The 15478-nt window shown below is 45.4% G+C and overlaps 8 protein-coding genes across 9 annotated transcripts in view; 4 read left to right on the forward strand and 4 right to left on the reverse strand.

Moving 5' to 3' along the window:
• Positions 1-659, reverse strand: part of Mi-2 (chromodomain-helicase-DNA-binding protein Mi-2 homolog) — a 29778-nt gene extending 29119 nt beyond the window's left edge. Inside the window, exon 1 of the mRNA XM_020946225.2 lies at positions 428-659. Coding sequence (XP_020801884.1) covers positions 428-464 — 37 coding nt within the window. The 5' untranslated portion in view covers positions 465-659. The remainder of the gene's footprint in view (positions 1-427) is intronic.
• An 881-nt stretch (positions 660-1540) lies between these two features.
• On the forward strand, positions 1541-3815 carry Prp3 (pre-mRNA processing factor 3). Of its 2 annotated transcripts, XM_086829411.1 has the most exons (3): positions 1546-1711; positions 1781-2804; positions 2862-3815. In XM_086829411.1, the coding sequence occupies exons 2-3, from the start codon at positions 1970-1972 to the stop codon at positions 3614-3616; spliced, it is 1590 nt and encodes a 529-aa protein (XP_086685537.1). In that variant the 5' UTR covers positions 1546-1711; positions 1781-1969; the 3' UTR covers positions 3617-3815. The 2 variants fall into 2 exon arrangements, with proteins under 2 accessions (XP_020801839.1, XP_086685537.1); XM_020946180.2 differs by having other exon boundaries at positions 1541-2804.
• On the reverse strand, positions 3802-5049 carry Mtr3 (exosome complex exonuclease Mtr3). The gene is made up of 2 exons (XM_020946181.2): positions 4813-5049; positions 3802-4756 (listed from the first exon to the last, which is right to left on the reverse strand). Exons 1-2 carry the CDS (start codon positions 4961-4963, stop codon positions 3906-3908), a joined length of 1002 nt encoding a protein of 333 aa, XP_020801840.2. The 5' UTR covers positions 4964-5049; the 3' UTR covers positions 3802-3905.
• A 168-nt stretch (positions 5050-5217) lies between these two features.
• emei (transmembrane protein 161-like emei) lies at positions 5218-7504 on the reverse strand. The gene is made up of 6 exons (XM_020946220.2): positions 7321-7504; positions 6482-7149; positions 6165-6422; positions 5937-6111; positions 5598-5873; positions 5218-5541 (listed from the first exon to the last, which is right to left on the reverse strand). Exons 1-6 carry the CDS (start codon positions 7321-7323, stop codon positions 5422-5424), a joined length of 1500 nt encoding a protein of 499 aa, XP_020801879.2. The 5' UTR covers positions 7324-7504; the 3' UTR covers positions 5218-5421.
• Positions 7505-8673: 1169 nt separating this feature from the next.
• On the forward strand, positions 8674-9444 carry LOC110178880 (uncharacterized). Its single transcript, XM_086829417.1, has 2 exons — positions 8674-8764; positions 8843-9444. The coding sequence occupies exon 2, from the start codon at positions 8995-8997 to the stop codon at positions 9442-9444; it is 450 nt and encodes a 149-aa protein (XP_086685543.1). The 5' UTR covers positions 8674-8764; positions 8843-8994.
• Positions 9445-9505: 61 nt separating this feature from the next.
• On the reverse strand, positions 9506-10406 carry LOC110178960 (uncharacterized). The gene is made up of 3 exons (XM_020946263.2): positions 10116-10406; positions 9942-10064; positions 9506-9838 (listed from the first exon to the last, which is right to left on the reverse strand). The coding sequence occupies exons 1-3, from the start codon at positions 10260-10262 to the stop codon at positions 9632-9634; spliced, it is 477 nt and encodes a 158-aa protein (XP_020801922.1). The 5' UTR covers positions 10263-10406; the 3' UTR covers positions 9506-9631.
• Positions 10407-11440: 1034 nt separating this feature from the next.
• LOC110178955 (uncharacterized) lies at positions 11441-13022 on the forward strand. Its single transcript, XM_020946257.2, has 2 exons — positions 11441-12053; positions 12109-13022. Exons 1-2 carry the CDS (start codon positions 11724-11726, stop codon positions 13006-13008), a joined length of 1230 nt encoding a protein of 409 aa, XP_020801916.2. The 5' UTR covers positions 11441-11723; the 3' UTR covers positions 13009-13022.
• A 264-nt stretch (positions 13023-13286) lies between these two features.
• ais (DExD-box helicase 52) lies at positions 13287-15438 on the forward strand. The gene is made up of 3 exons (XM_020946242.2): positions 13287-13470; positions 13532-14904; positions 14972-15438. Exons 1-3 carry the CDS (start codon positions 13408-13410, stop codon positions 15300-15302), a joined length of 1767 nt encoding a protein of 588 aa, XP_020801901.2. The 5' UTR covers positions 13287-13407; the 3' UTR covers positions 15303-15438.
• Positions 15439-15478: the final 40 nt, after the last annotated feature.

Here is a 15478-nt window from a genome sequence, read left to right on the forward strand (position 1 = left end):
GGAAATAAAATAGTAATATATGCGTATTTACTGCCTCCCACTCTATACATTCAAATCAAAACAACCATTTAAAACATATGTTTTGATGTGCGAGCAGGACAGATATATGCTTGCATTCGCGAATTGGGGGAATACAAAAATGCAATAATAAAAGTGTGTGGAATGAAGGAGGCGAAAAAGCCCAGAAAAAACGCGCCACACATGTAAAAATTTCACAAATATCCTTAATGTATACTTATTATGAGAGAACGGTTCACTCTTTATTTCCAATTGGTGATTTCGGCAATAATAAACAGCAAGGGCGGGCAAGGGGAAGGGCGGCACACGCGGCATCGCGGCTCTTGAACATGACCACGGTTCTTTGCCTTCTCCGGAGCAACCGAAGTTTTTCACGCCGACTTTTGACAGACTAAAACAATGTACTCACCCTGAAAGTTATCGTCATTGTCTTCCTCCGATGCCATGCTTGCCGTCGAACGCAACTTCTACGCTATTTATGCACACGAATATCGCTTATTTCCACAACAAATAATTAAGCACACACAGACACGACGAGAAAAAAATAGACAAGTTGTAAGCGGCTTCAACAAATATGGCGGAGCGGAGAGCGACACAAAAAAAATGAGAGAAGCAGGGTTGCATGACGATAGAACAGTGCTGTCCGAATTCTAGCGGGAAATGTAAACGTAATTTAGTAATGAGTATTAAACTATTACTTCATTTAAACTAATGTGCAAGTAAAACATTGTATTAATATTATTAATATGGTTAAATTAGTTATATACATACTTATATTTATACCCTTGCGGGGCACACAAAATTTTTTTTAGAAGTTCAGTGAAAAAGTCATATCCGGCCATGTAAATATATATATTCTTTAAAGGCACCATATTTTAGAATATCTGCTTTAATTTTATGAAAATTGGAATACTATATCATATAGTTGTCATAGGACCGATCTAGAAAATATTACAACAAGATATTACAACTTCTTCCAAATATTTTCACCTACTCAGAGATGTAGCCTTTTTTACGATTTAAGAATTTCTAACATAATTTTATGGAAATCGGACGACTATATCACATAGCTATATCATAGAAACCATAAGAAAATTTGTTGAAAAATAACATATAGACTTTTTAGTTTTCAACATATTTCCACTAATCTACCAGATAGCCATTTTGTAAAATTTTAGATTTATTTGTTGTTTTAATTTTATGAAAATCGGGAGACTATATATATGTATATATATCATAAAACTGCGGTAGAAACTGTCGTTAATTGTAAAAGAAAATGACAAACTGTGAATGTAAAATCATATATAATAAGTATAGGTGAGTGAAATGAATGTAAGCATCACTTCGGTGTTTATTAACACAAAAATGTATAATCTATATTGTTTAATTTATTATTAATCCAATTGCAATTTGCACGGGTAAACAAACTTTGGGATGCTGAAGATAGCTTCCCTTCTTGTATTTATCTGATTTTCTCTGCGGAAAATTTAAACACATTTCCCGCTAAAATACAAGCTGCACTGAACCTTACTCTCGAGAACTGGTCACTCTGACAGTTTAGGACTAGACAGAAACGACCCTGTGTATTTTGTTGAACAACTCTGTGACTCGGAGAATTTTTCACTGAAAAACGTTGTGTGTTGTTTTCTGACAAACTGCTGCAAAACCGCTCGAGGAATGTGCAAAGTTGTTGGTAAATAACCTTTACTTTTTAGTCAGACCCATTTAATTGCGAATTATGTCGTCCATTATAACGCGGAAGGATGGCGACGGCAACGACCAGAAATTGCCCAGAAAGCGCGCTGCCGCCTCCGATTCCGGAGGCGGCGGTGGCGGTGGCGTTGTCGAAGCGCCAAAGAAATCCCGCTTCGACGTCAAGGACTCAAATGGGAGCGAAAAGCATGAAGACGCGTCATCGACGGCCTCGCTGAGCTCCCAACAGATTAAGCTGATGATGGCCCATGCCCAGCGCGAGATCGAGGAGCGCAAGAGGGCACTAAGCAACCTACGCGACAAGGATCCCCTACTGGCGTCCGTGCCACAAATCGGCATGCCCGTAGCCCTGGCCGCTCAGGCGCTCGCCAAGAAACCAACACCCGAGGATGCGGAGAAGGCCAGGAAGATAGCCGAGCTGCAGGCGCAGATAAGGGCGAAACTAACCGGCAACTTGGCCAGTCTGATCCAACCCACGGCAGTAGCAGCGGCTGCTGCAGCGGCCGCCCAGGCACAGGAACGTCCGAAACCCCTGATCTTGGATGAGGAGGGACGTACCGTGGATAAAAGCGGCCGGACTATCAACATACCTACGGTGACGCCCACGCTAAAGGCTAACATCCGGGCCAAGAAGCGGGAGGTGTTCCAGCGTCAAACGGGAGGTGTTGGTGAGCGCAGCGACCCGGCCAGCTCGGCACAGGACGAGGCAATCAAGTACTTTGATGACCGGATTGCACAGAAACCTACAGTGCGAAATAAACGTACGCTGCGCTTCCACGAGCCCGGCAAGTTCCAGCAACTGGCCGAACGGATGCGCATGAAGAGTCAGTTGGAGCGGCTGCAAAATGAGATATCACAGATTGCTAGGAAGACGGGCATTTCGTCGGCTACCAAGCTAGCACTGATCGCACCAAAGCAGGACATGCCGGACGATGTGCCGGCCATGGAGTGGTGGGACTCGGTCATACTTACGCAGGACATGGAGACTGTGGACGAGGCGAGCGGTAAGATAAGCATACGCCAGGCGGCCATCACCAATCTCATTGAGCATCCTACACAAATGAAACCGCCAAGTACGTACTTTGTTTTCATACTTTGTGATCGAAATTAAATACTCTGTTACCTCCTAGATGAGCCGCTGAAGCCGGTCTACTTGCCGGTGTTTCTTACCAAAAAGGAGCGCAAGAAGCTGCGCCGTCAGAATCGTCGTGAGGCCTGGAAGGAGGAGCAGGAGAAGATACGCCTAGGATTGGTGGCACCACCGGAGCCCAAGCTGCGCATCTCAAACCTGATGCGTGTTCTTGGCTCGGAGGCAGTACAGGACCCCACAAAGATGGAGCAGCATGTACGAGAGCAGATGGCCAAGCGGCAAAAGGCGCACGAGGATGCAAACAATGCTCGCAAGTTAACCAGCGAGCAGAAGAGCGAGAAGAAGCAGCGCAAGCTGAGAGAGGACACCAGCTGTGGGGTGCATGTAAGCGTCTATCGCATCCGTGATTTGCAGGACAACCAGAGCAAGAAGTTCAAGGTGGAGACGAATGCCAAGCAGCTGCAAATGACCGGCAGTGTGGTCCTGTTCCGTGATTGCTGCGTCGTCGTCGTGGAGGGTGGTCCCAAGCAACAGAAGAAGTACAGACGCCTTATGCTGCATCGCATTAAGTGGGAGGAGGACCTGGCCAAGGGCAATGACGGCCAGGATGTGCCCAATTCGTGTGTGCTAGTTTGGGAGGGCACCAGCCAACGACGCCACTTTGGCGAGATCAAATTCAAGATATTCCCCATGGAGAAAATGGCTCGCGAATTCTTTCAGAAGCACCAAGTGGAGCACTACTGGGATCTGGCCTATTCCGGGGCTGTGCTGGAGGCCTCCTCGGATCAGCAGTAGAAGCATTTTAGCAATTTAAGTTCAACAACGACGGAAGCGTACTAAAATTCAATTTTTCGAAAGGAAACAAGTCTGAATTGAACAAATGTTTTGGAAAACGCGCAGCAGACACATTGGATGTGTTACCTCTTTCCGAGTCTTTCGAAAAACCTTTGGAAGTGCAAAAATACATAAAATAAACAGTGTTTTCAGAGCCAAATTTGTAGACTTTAATTGCATTAAGTATGTTTATCTATCAATTTGAAACCAAATGCATCTAGCTTACTTTCATTAATTTATTTGCAGTACCCTACTGTCTTTTAACGTAGGGATCCTCCTTGATATTGGAGTGTATAAAATCGTCCAGGCCCCCCATCTTGAGCCGCTCAATGACTTCGGCCAACCTCTTATCCTCCAGAGCACTCTCCGCCTTCTCACGCAGATCTAGTTCATGCTGCTCCTTCACCCGCGCGGTCAGGACCTCCTTAACCAGCTGGCGCAGCGACTTGTTCATGGCCAGTGTGTAGTCCAGCAGCTTCATGTATGTCTCCGGGCTGAGATAGCCGCATTGCTGACACTGGGCGATCTGTTCGAAGGTGTCCAAGCTGGCAGTGATTATCAGACCGTGCTCGTGGACAGACTTGTTGCTGGTGTTATCACTGCTGTCAGAGCCGGTGCCAGTGCCAGTGCCAGTACGGTGTTTCCACAGAAGCTCCTCCATTTTGGCGCTGGGATTAAGAAAGACGTGATCCCGATAGATACAAGCCGAGGACGCCGTAATCAAGTCGTACGTGGAAATACCACACTCGACCAAGGCCACTCCACAGCAATTAATGGCCGTGCTCAGCAGACAGCCGTCATCGTCAAGGATGAGCACTCGGATGTCTAGCTGAAAGTTGAGGAACTCCGTCCGGCAGACAACCGGCTCCATGGCCTTGGTCAACATGCTGCTTAGGTGGCGTTCCCTTTCCGGCACGGATTCCAGCTCGCCGGTGGCAAAAGCCGCAAAGTTCACATAGCAGCTGAGTACGCCCATGTTCAACCGTCGAGCACTGGCGCGGATTAGCTCTTTTGGTGGCGACACTATGGCCAGGACTTTTGTATTCCCATATTCCATGTACGCGGAGCCTCTCACCGTCGTCAGAACGCCGGCGCGAATGACTGAAAGATAAAAGGATTTGAATTAAATTTCTGGGGGCGGACGGAGGATAACTAACATGTGTTTCGCGGGGCCAGCTTCGTGGGCTCTTTCTCCGGTTTGTCCAGACTCTCAAAGAAATTCTCGCCATCTTGTGGCGTTGTGTACAGTTCCTCTGCTATGGAGGCGCCGTCCAACAGGTTGTTTTTAACTTGATTCACTCTTAACATTTCTTAAAAAAACCAGGTAAAATAGGTAAACAAAACATGAGTTTGATAAGAAGTGTGACCGTAGCCCTACGACATGAATATACCATAGGCTCATCGATACACCGATGTTTAAAATGCAGTTCCGGTTCCGCTAGAGCGAACGTTTAAAAAGTAACGAAAAAAAAAACGACAAATTAAGGCTATTTGCAAATATGCATTCAATTTCAAGCCTTCCAAACTCCTTACTTATTTAACATTTATACACAGAAGCTGGATCGGTTTATATTACCAACTTGGTCATTTCTATGACACTCTTTTGTCTTTATTACACACACTTTATAAACAGTCAGTAAAGTAGTATTATTTACAATACATTAAAACCAAGGTGTTCTCCAAGACATTGACTAACCTAGTGTAAACAATATCAAATGTAGGTAATTAAAAATGTAAGACTGCATTTTTGGTTTGTTCAATAAATCTTAGGTTTTGTTAAAATAGGACTGGTAGACAATTCCCAGCGAGGAAGTGGCGAACAGCGTAAAGTAACTCCACCAGGTGGCGAATCCCAGAAAGCCCTTGTACACCTCCGTCGAGAATACCTGAAAATACCCATAATTAAGATCTTCAACTTTGATGGATTAAAAAGAGGTCTTACGTTTTTAAGGCTGCTAAACGAGGCTTGTAGCGATTGGGCAGACTCAATAATATTAAAATCCCCCTGACCATTGGTCGTTAAAGCTTCTCCACTGTTAGTAATCGGATTCTCGTCAACTGCCGCACATTCGTGCTGCAGAACGACGCTTTCCCTGAATATGCCTGCCCAACTGAAGCCACCCAGACTCTTGTACATCAACGTGAGGTACAAACACAATATAAGCGGGGCAGCAAATTGCAGGGTCACAACGCACAGATAATAGAAGATCGACGAGATCTGCAATGGAAAAAACCGGAGAGGATGTTTATTATGTCATTGATATATATGTTATTTCTTTACCTTCTGCTTGAACTCTACGTTAGTAATGCGCCCAGCCTCTTTGCGTAGGTCAAGGATCTTGTCATGGGCCAGGTTCAGGTACGACTGCAGATAAATAGGCATAAGGGCAAAGCGGACCACCACGACAAAGATCACCAGCAGGAGGCGAAGGGTCTCGAACACGTGAGGCTTCAATCTGCAAGGAATAGGGGTAAATTACAAATTAACATAATATCGAAGTGTGCTTACAGCGGCTGTTGCATGCCCTGGAAAACACGCACGGTCAGGTAGTCGCGACTGATTGGACGGATCCAGAGGATGACTAGGATAAACGGCAGCACGAAGCTGAGATTCAGCAGAACTTGCAGCAGCCGGTTGCCGCGGCAGTATTTCAATGAATCCCAATGCATCTTGGCCATTCGTAGTCCTGGAAAGGTGAACAATGATCCAAGCAGGCCGCAACCCATGGCCAGGAAGAACTTCACCACGATCTTGGACGCGGGACCGCTGTATAAATAAAAAACCCAATTAGTTCGACAGACTTTGAATAAGATGTAATCACTTACGATGATGGCAGTCCTTGGTCAGTTAGGAATTTCGACGCACTGGCATTGAAGCTGGCATAAGCATCCTCCAGGCCCGTCTCCAGTATACGCTCGTCCACAATCAGTACAATCATGGCGACAAGCAGGTAGACTAAACAGGCCACAATCACCATTGACCGCTCACCAATCGACTCCTCGCTTTGGAAGTAGAGCACCGTGAGCGATGAGAGCAGCTTCAGGGCAAAGAAAATAACCAGCAGGCACCACACCATGCTTAGGTTGATCTCCTGACGCAGCGGATAGAAGAAGTGGAACACTTCGGAGACCACGTAGACAATGCCCGCGTAGACGCTAAAGTCAAGCAGCCACTGGTATTCGGTGAAGTACCTCAGGTGCACCACATCCCGCTCCTGAACGGGTAAAGTCTCCAGCTCCACCTCAATGCTGCGCGGTATGTGAAACTGTGTGGCGCTGGCGGCGTTTCCGTTCGCCTGCTTGTTTCGGCCACCCTTTGGCGGCTTCTCCTTCGGCACGCCCCCTTTGGAGCGCAGCTCATCGTCGGTGGGATGCAGGTAACGGTGCAGACCGGTGCGGCACAGTATCCACTTGGCGAAGGAATAATGTGGACTCAGCTTCTGGATGACGCTAACCATCACCAGGGTGATCACCAATTGGGCGCCCAGTACTGCCTGTAATGAAAGGGGGTTGTCTGCTGATCAGGCGATTGGAAACACATGGGGGGTATTGCGGCTGTTTGCTATTTTTGGCCAGCTCCTCCGCTCCGGTCTATTTTTGGTCGTTTGTCAAGCCGGTTGGCCTTGCTTCAGAAACCGATTTCCAGCCTTTTCCGGCAGACTTACCATCGCTTCCTAGTGCCTCGGAGTTGTGCTAGTTGATTAACTGAAGGCCTTGTGCTAATTCAAGCGCTAATTAATTCATTATCGTTAATTAAAAACGGAAATCTTGGAGTTTTCGTCCAAAGAATTTTCTTGTGCTGGCAGTGTGACCGTTTGAATGGGGTCAACAAAAGGCCAAAGAAAAGTGTCTAGTATTTTTTAAAATTAAATTGGGGCTACACTTTAAAAAAGGAAAGGAAAAAAGGAAAGTGTTAATAGTGATTATAATAAAAGTAATACATATAATATACATAACTTGTGAAATAGTACATTGTTTTCTTTTCATATTATCAAGTTTTATTTACACAATTTATTTATTTTCATTTACGAATCGTGCAAACTCGAAAGTATTTTAAAAACAGTGCTGCCAGAAAGGGGTAAATTTAACGATGTCAGATATCCTTGCCGTTTAACAGTACTGTTAGCTGGGACTGTTGTTTAACAGATTTAAATTTTTTAAAATTGATTTAAACACTCAACCCCTTCGACGCCTTCTCTCTGCTGCATTGCGTTTGTGAATAATTTTCCTTATTATGCGTCGCCTACGATGACGGATTGTCCTGTGGGTGGTTACAGGGGCGACTGTGGTAGTTGTTGTTGTTGTGGGAGCCACAGTTGTTGTAGAGATCGCTGTGCCAGTGCCTGTTCCAGTTCCAGTGCCCGTTCCAGTGCCTGTTCCAGTACCCGTTCCAGTGCCCGATTCTGCTTCAGATCCTGAACTTGATTCAGAGTCAACTGGGACCAAGTGGACAGCCAAAAGCACGATAGTAAAAGCTAGTAGGATCTTCATAGTAAAATTTCTATGGAGCAAGAATGAACAGTTAGTACCTTTTACCTTTCCTTTTATAGCCCTCCACAGGCTTATACTAAGGGCTATTACGTCAAGGGAGCGGAAAATTTTAAAAGTACTTATCCAAAACTTTCAGTTTCAACAACAAGACAATAATAAATTCTAATAAAACTATTTTTGGCCCGGAATCCCTTCGTTTTTTGTGAACCAGACGTGTTTGTTCCTTTTCTTATCTCAATATTTACTCGAACTCTTTTGTTTGCCAAAACCGACAAGCCAATAACTCTGCACTCGGTTAGGCCAATATGTACAAGCTTTATAAACTTGAACGGAAGTTTTTAGGCTTTATTTAGCCTACTATTTGCATACTTGATTATATAATTTTATTTATAGGACACTTGTTAATTAATTAGGAGAATAACATTACCCAATATTTAATAATATTAATTTTGTATTTGAGCAATTGATTTAAATATTTTCCTTCTTCATCTTTCTATACTTCAAATTCTTCCGATTATTTATCTTATGTCTATATTAATTCTATGAGTGCGCGTCTGCACGGCTCGGTTGATTACGTACTTAACTAACTTAACAATACGTAAGGAGGAAAATATATAGGTATTTTTCCTACACCTTTAATTTCTTTACTCTTAACAATCAGACAACAATGACAGCTTTGATTACTTAATTATCCAGCGCTTGGAAACTCCACGAATGTGATATATTTGGTCAGCAAACAACCAAGTCTGGAGATTAATTCGGATGCTGTAGAGACTTTCACTATAAATAACTCTGTATTGTGACTGACAGAAGCAGAATCTAAAGCCCAGTTTCAAAAATAAGCCACGATGCGTCCGATACAAGGGTTCTTCCTGGCCGTTCTGGCCTCACTGGTGGTCCTGTCTATGCAGGCAAGTACTTCAGACGACAGCTCGTCGTCAAGCAGTACTTCTCCAACGAGTAGTAGCTCCACTTCCCCGACGAGCAGCAGCTCCACTTCCCCGTCGAGCAGCAGCTCCACTTCCCCGTCAAGCAGCAGCTCCAGTTCCGACACTACGGCTACGACGACCACGACGGCGGCTCCAACTACAACCACAACAGATGCCACCACCACCACCGAGGCCACCAAGAAGCACCATCGCCGCCGTCACAGGCGCCGGCGCATCATAATTATTCGCCGTGAGCGTGAAGGAGGAGATGGCGGGCGGCGCAGGAGGGAGCGAGGTGATGGCCGCGTTGTGAGGCGTATCCGTGTGCGAGAGCGTCGTCTCGGTCGCTCGGCACGTCGCTCCTTTTGATTTCTCTTAAAAATCAACTAAATAAAGATCGGACTTTAACAAATCGAATGAAACTAAGTACTGGGGGTCCTGAAATTTAATTTTATGCCTTGAATGAAAGGATCAATCAATACGACTTAATTATTAGTTTTAGAAATATGGTATAATTTGGTTCGGATTAATCCTTCCCACAAATACCATCTCGTCCCTAAAAAGGTGGCTTTTCGATGCCACACTCATCGGGCTTCTTGAAGACCAGCGCATAGGTGAGGACAGGATGAACATTGCTGTCCTCGGAGGCTGTCGATAGGAGTGAATGAGTGGAGGGACTTTCCATGAACAGGTCCTCCGCATCAAACTTGCTCCAACGTCCACGACTCAGTTGCTCCTTAACGTACTTTAGTTGAGTGTTTATCTGAAATGTAAGGATCGTAACAGTTTGTATAATTCGAGACTACTTTCTATATATTGTGCTATTGACTTAAGATCAGAATATGGAACATTTACAACATTCTTACCAATGGCACTAGCAACCGAGTGCGCTCACAGTTGAAAAAATCACCCAAGAACTTTCGAAGATTAACCGATTCCGGCTTTTCATTAATGGCATTGTGCAGTATTACACGAATTATGGCACGTATCTGGGGTGAATAGTTGAGAAATCTTAAAAATTTGTATTAGTATTATTTTACCTCAGGATGATTGCAAATATACTCCCAGTTCCCGAGGCGAAGCTGTTTTTGGATGCGGGATATGCTGTTGTAATACCTAATGTCCTTCGAATTCCATACACCGATATCCCAGACCTTTGAGAAGGATGGCTTATTTTCCTTTGACATTTCCAGATTTATATTTTACTGACTCAAAAAATTTAGAATTAACGACTGTACTAGAAATTGGAAAGAACATACTAAGGAAGGTTGATGAGGACAACCGGAAACGATTTTTACATTAAAGATGACTATTTTCGAGCATCAGCTTTGGAATTATGGAAACTTTCATCTTGAATCTAATAAATATTAAACAATTTTAGATCTGCGGAAGAATTATAACCATTTTGACTTACTCAGGATATCTTCGATTTGTGCGTATTTATAATACCAATATCCCAATAGTTACAAGATAAAGAAGCCAAAAAGTATGTTTCTTTATTTTGTTTAAAACTTTAGGTATGCGAAGTGGGGTTTGCATAGAAATAGAAATTCCATTTACGTTCAAAAGCAGGTGCAAACAGATTAACAAAACATCGTAAATAGGCGAAGGCACTATGGAGTGTAAGTGAAACAAAGGTGACAAAGAGGTGAGCAGGCGAAAAACATGAAGGGTTACACCTGTGTTTGCACGGTTCCTAATATATTTCTCCGACCCAGAAGACACTATAAATATCCAACCGTTTTGGGGGTACTGACATCAGATCCCAGTTTACCAATAGAAAACCTTTACAATGCGTTCTCTATTGGTTCTATCTCTTCTTGTCCTGGCCACTGTGGTCCTGCTTAGCGGCCCGACTTCCGGCGCAGATACCACCACTACAACCAGTGCCTCGGCTACAACGACCACGGATGCTTCGGCTACCACTACTACGGATGCCTCAGCCACTACCACCACCGATGCCTCTGCCACTACAACAACTGCCGCCACGAGGAGGAGGCGCCGCCGCCGCCGGGTCATCATCAGGCGTGTGGTCATCCGACGAGGTGGAGTACGACGCCGCCGTGCTGACACAGGACAGACGACCGGTACCAGACCCAGGCGGGTTGTGGTCCGAGTGCGAAGGACCGTGAACTGAAACTCTGGTCAAGGAGCAATTGGATGACTTCCTACCTTTAATCCGTTCTTACCCTTGTCCGTAATATCTTGAAAATAAATTAACTGCAGATAAATGGAAGCTTTGTTTTAATACGAAATAAGAAGAAAATAAAGACTACAAAAATACTTTTTAAAAAAACCGCCCCAAGTAACAGTGCTGTTAAGAAAGGATATCAGACTTCTGTTAAATAAAATCCCATCTGGCAGCACTGTCCCACGGGAATATTAGGCCAAAAAACATTGCCTATATTTGCTTCGCAGGACAACAAAGTCGTGGTGTGAAATTAATTAAAGAAATCTGGTCATTTTAAGGTGATTATGAGTGCTGTAAGCATAATAATGTCAGTGGAAGTGCATCCCGCCGAACAGCTGACGAGCCGTACACATACATACACAAACAAGGACAACGGAAATGGGGGTTGATAAGGCTGAAAAGTCCAAAGTAAAATTTTAATTTTAAAAGGATTCTTCGCTAGGACAGCCTTATCGCTATGGAGGAGCGCGCCGTGCTGGCCAACATTGCCTCTATAATCACCAAGGATCTACTTATTGACCAGCCGCCAGTAAACATCACATCCTGTAGCTTCCCGCTCCTGACCACCGCTGAGGACGATGATGAGGCGGAGATATTCGCCCTGTTGCAGCAGAAACGAACGGCGACAGTCAGCCGGAAGCGCAGAATGCTGGAGGACACATTAGGCCGGAAGCCAGACCAGAAGGTGGCCAAGCTGGAGTGGAACCATGCCGAATTAAATCTACTGCACCGCTACACGGACGCCCAATTCGAGTCATATCTGCATATGCGCAAGCTCACATTCTTGGTAAGCGCCGGGTGGTATTTCTTGTTTTCCTTCCCCTGTAATTACTCCATTCCAGAAAGTCCAGCAAACCCTGGAGGAAACACTAAGCGGCATCACACTGCCCGGTTATCCGACTCCGCCGACGCAGACAATGCTATCGTTGGCCATGTGGAAGCTAGCCACCGATGAACACTTTGAGGAGATTGCCCGGAAGTTCCGCCTACCTTGGGCTCTGTGCCAGCAAGTGGTGCGTGGTTTCTGGCATTGCATCTCGGACAACTACGAAAGCTTTATCAAATGGCCCAATTCGCTGGCAGCCCAGCGAAGTACGCTGCAGGGATACCAACGGCTGGATCAGCTTCGATGCTTTCGAGAGCTTTTTGGCATCATAACGCTGAAGCGTCTGGACGTCTTCCTGGAATCAGAGCATGCTGAGGTGCCGGTGGTACTGCAGCTAATCTGCAACGCGGAGCGCAAGATTATTGACTGCTATGTGGAGCTTTTCGTTGAGTATAGTTTCGAGGATTCGCCAATTGGTCAGACGCTGGCCCTGAATCCCAGGACCATGCCAGTGGGTAGCTATCTCATCGGGAATAGCGTATTTCCACTGAAATCCTACCTGATGCGACCCATTGATGCCGAGTGCTTCCGCAAGGATGCGGTATTCAACGAGCTGCTTCGTCCTGCCTTCCAGGTTGCTGAGAGGGTCCTAGATACTTTGGCGCGTCGTTTTAATACACTGTATGCCTTGGAGGCTCGGGATTTGAACGAGGTGCGACTTATCGTGGAGAGCATCTGTGCAATGCATAATCTCTGCGAGGAGTTCGAGGATGATGGACTAACAGACGATGGACAAAGCACCTTCAGCTGGGGTGGGCCAGTGGAGGGCATTAGGGGCAGTGAGAAGGATTCGAAGGGTCTGCAGCGACGTGCGGAGCTCTTGGACGAGCTGGTGGCCATTGAGCCTGGTGAATAAATATGCTAACATCAGAAGTGTGTTTCATTGGTCCTTGTCATAGCCTTTCAATCTGGGGTTTATGTCTCAGTAAATCAATTCTTCATTATTTTCTTCATTTTGGCTTATGTTTAGATAGGTTAAATGTTTTTTTATTTTAGCCTATAACATGCGTGCCATACATTTTTTATTTATTTAGTACTTTATTGCTTTTAATTGTTTTTCAATTTTATAAATTCAAATTGTGGTTAACATAGCTCGATCTAGCCGCAAAAATTGGAAAAGTGGCAGCACTAACACTGTTAACACCACAATTGTTTTCTGTTATCCATAAATTTGTGATATCCGGCAACTCTGACACTGTGAACAAATCAAAACAAATGCACGTGCGCTGTTTTTAAAGAGAATTAAAGAAAAACAATGGACGAGCACGATATATTCAAGCTGATTACCGCCGGAGTACGCTTTACAAAAAGGCCCAAGGTAAGCCCTTTATGATTTCATGAAAATTAAGCTATTGTGCTTACTGCTACCATTGCTATAGCCAACTGCCCCGAAGGCGCAGCTGCAGCCGCTCTCTGAAGATTCCCAGCAACTTAAGAAGGTGAAAAGGGAAGTCAAGACCAAGCAGGATGATGAACACACCACAGAGTTCCGCCTGCTAGCGGATGACACCATCCAAAGTAAGCCTAAGAAACGTAAGGAAGCTAAGAAACTCTCCATCGAGGAACTGGAGCGCCAAAGAGCAATAGATGAGGTAAATGAGACCAGAAAGCAGCACAACATCAGCGTGCTGGGCAAGAATGTACCCGCGCCGTTGACCAGCTTTGAGGCACTGGTTAAGCAACACAAGTTGCTTCCCAGACTGCAGCAGAACCTGCTGGGACGTGACTTTGCACAGCCAACTCCCATCCAGATGCAGGCACTGCCTGTGCTTCTGCAGCGTCGGGCACTGATGGCTTGCGCTCCAACCGGATCCGGCAAAACCTTAGCATTCCTCACGCCCATCATCGACGGCCTGAGGGCGCATAGAACCACCGGCTTAAGAGCTTTAGTGCTGGCCCCCACCCGCGAGTTGGCCCAGCAAATCTACCGAGAATGTGCGGAACTAACCCGAGAAACTGGTCTTCGTACCCACTTTATCAGCAAGGTAAGCGAGGCGAAGCAGAAACAAGGTGCCGAGTGCAAGCAACGCTACGACATCCTGGTCTCCACACCGAACCGAGTGAGATTCCTGCTGCAACAGCAACCACCTCTGCTGGACTTGTCGCACGTCGAATGGTTCGTGTTGGACGAAGCGGACCGCCTGATGGAAGAGGGACAAAACAACTTTAAGGAGCAGCTCGACGATATCTATGCAGCCTGCTCCAATCCAGCCAAATGTGTGGCGTTCTTCAGTGCAACCTACACAGTTCCTGTGGCCAAATGGGCACTACGTCACCTCAAGAACCTAGTGCGCGTCACTGTTGGAGTACAGAACAGTGCCACGGATACTGTTCAGCAGGAGCTGTTGTTCGTGGGTTCTGAGAGCGGGAAATTAGTCGCCATGAGGGATCTGGTTCGCCAGGGACTGCAGCCGCCGGTGCTCGTTTTCGTACAGAGCAAGGAGAGAGCCAAGCAACTCTTCGAGGAGCTACTCTACGATGGTATCAACGTGGACGTGATTCATGCCGAGCGCAGCCAGCATCAGCGAGACAACTGCGTGCGTGCCTTCCGTGAAGGCAGCATTTGGGTGCTCATCTGCACAGAGCTGATGGGCCGCGGTATCGACTTCAAGGGGGTTAATCTGGTAATAAACTACGATTTTCCGCCCACCACTATCTCGTACATCCATCGGATTGGTCGAACGGGACGCGCTGGGCGTCCAGGACGAGCCATCACATTCTTTACTCAAGAGGACACGGCCAATTTAAGAAGGTAACATCTCTAAAAGACTACTCTAATGCGAAATAACAAATTATATATTATATTCGTATCTCTCTAGCGTTGCTCAGATTATAAAGAACTCTGGCGGCACCGTTCCGGAATACATGTTGCAAATGAAAAAGGTTCGAAAATCGGAGGCCAAGATGCGAGCCAAGAAACCTTTGGATCGGGAAGATATAACGACGAAAATACGCCCCGAGGGGGACAAAAAAGAGGATAAAAAGTCAGTCAAACTGAGCAAACTTGAAAAAACGGAAAAGATTGTGAAAAAACGACCAGGAGAAAAGAAGGACCAGAACTCTAAATTAAAAAAGCTCAGCGAAATTAAAAAGAACCTCAAGACGCCCAAGGGCAAGAAAGGGAACTTTTCAAAAATAAAAAAGGCATAAGGCTGAGAATAAAAACTTTATGTAATTTTAATTAAATTCATTAAAATTAAGTAGGCATTTCTGAAGTAGGCAATCCGAAAAATATTATGTTTAAATTTTAATGCCTATTAAATTCCTATTATTGTAACTGATACAATTCGTTGGAGCATTTATTTATTAAATATTCAGCTTCGAAT

This window comes from Drosophila serrata, unplaced genomic scaffold (assembly GCF_035046125.1).
Source record: "Drosophila serrata isolate PLE 108 unplaced genomic scaffold, ASM3504612v1 contig_204, whole genome shotgun sequence".
Taxonomy (NCBI): Eukaryota; Metazoa; Arthropoda; class Insecta; order Diptera; family Drosophilidae; genus Drosophila; species Drosophila serrata.

What these genes read in the sequence shown, in the direction of transcription:
- Mtr3 (XM_020946181.2), bottom strand. Translation starts at nt 4,963, where the DNA reads ATGTTAAGAGTGAATCAAGTTAAAAACAACCTGTTGGACGGCGCCTCC. An exon ending in GCTGGCCCCGCGAAACACAT is followed by an intron (nt 4,757 to 4,812) that starts GTTAGTTATCCT and finishes TTTATCTTTCAG; the next exon opens with TCATTCGCGCCGGCGTTCTG.
- Prp3 (XM_020946180.2), top strand. Translation starts at nt 1,757, where the DNA reads ATGTCGTCCATTATAACGCGGAAGGATGGCGACGGCAACGACCAGAAA. An exon ending in TACACAAATGAAACCGCCAA is followed by an intron (nt 2,805 to 2,861) that starts GTACGTACTTTG and finishes GTTACCTCCTAG; the next exon opens with ATGAGCCGCTGAAGCCGGTC.
- ais (XM_020946242.2), top strand. Translation starts at nt 13,408, where the DNA reads ATGGACGAGCACGATATATTCAAGCTGATTACCGCCGGAGTACGCTTT. An exon ending in GCTTTACAAAAAGGCCCAAG is followed by an intron (nt 13,471 to 13,531) that starts GTAAGCCCTTTA and finishes CCATTGCTATAG; the next exon opens with CCAACTGCCCCGAAGGCGCA. An exon ending in GACACGGCCAATTTAAGAAG is followed by an intron (nt 14,905 to 14,971) that starts GTAACATCTCTA and finishes GTATCTCTCTAG; the next exon opens with CGTTGCTCAGATTATAAAGA.
- emei (XM_020946220.2), bottom strand. An exon ending in CAGGGCATGCAACAGCCGCT is followed by an intron (nt 6,112 to 6,164) that starts GTAAGCACACTT and finishes TATTCCTTGCAG; the next exon opens with ATTGAAGCCTCACGTGTTCG. An exon ending in ACGTAGAGTTCAAGCAGAAG is followed by an intron (nt 5,874 to 5,936) that starts GTAAAGAAATAA and finishes TTTCCATTGCAG; the next exon opens with ATCTCGTCGATCTTCTATTA.
- LOC110178880 (XM_086829417.1), top strand. Translation starts at nt 8,995, where the DNA reads ATGCGTCCGATACAAGGGTTCTTCCTGGCCGTTCTGGCCTCACTGGTG.
- LOC110178960 (XM_020946263.2), bottom strand. Translation starts at nt 10,262, where the DNA reads ATGTCAAAGGAAAATAAGCCATCCTTCTCAAAGGTCTGGGATATCGGT. An exon ending in ATATTTGCAATCATCCTGAG is followed by an intron (nt 10,065 to 10,115) that starts GTAAAATAATAC and finishes TATTCACCCCAG; the next exon opens with ATACGTGCCATAATTCGTGT. An exon ending in CTCGGTTGCTAGTGCCATTG is followed by an intron (nt 9,839 to 9,941) that starts GTAAGAATGTTG and finishes CTTACATTTCAG; the next exon opens with ATAAACACTCAACTAAAGTA.
- LOC110178955 (XM_020946257.2), top strand. Translation starts at nt 11,724, where the DNA reads ATGGAGGAGCGCGCCGTGCTGGCCAACATTGCCTCTATAATCACCAAG. An exon ending in TGCGCAAGCTCACATTCTTG is followed by an intron (nt 12,054 to 12,108) that starts GTAAGCGCCGGG and finishes ACTCCATTCCAG; the next exon opens with AAAGTCCAGCAAACCCTGGA.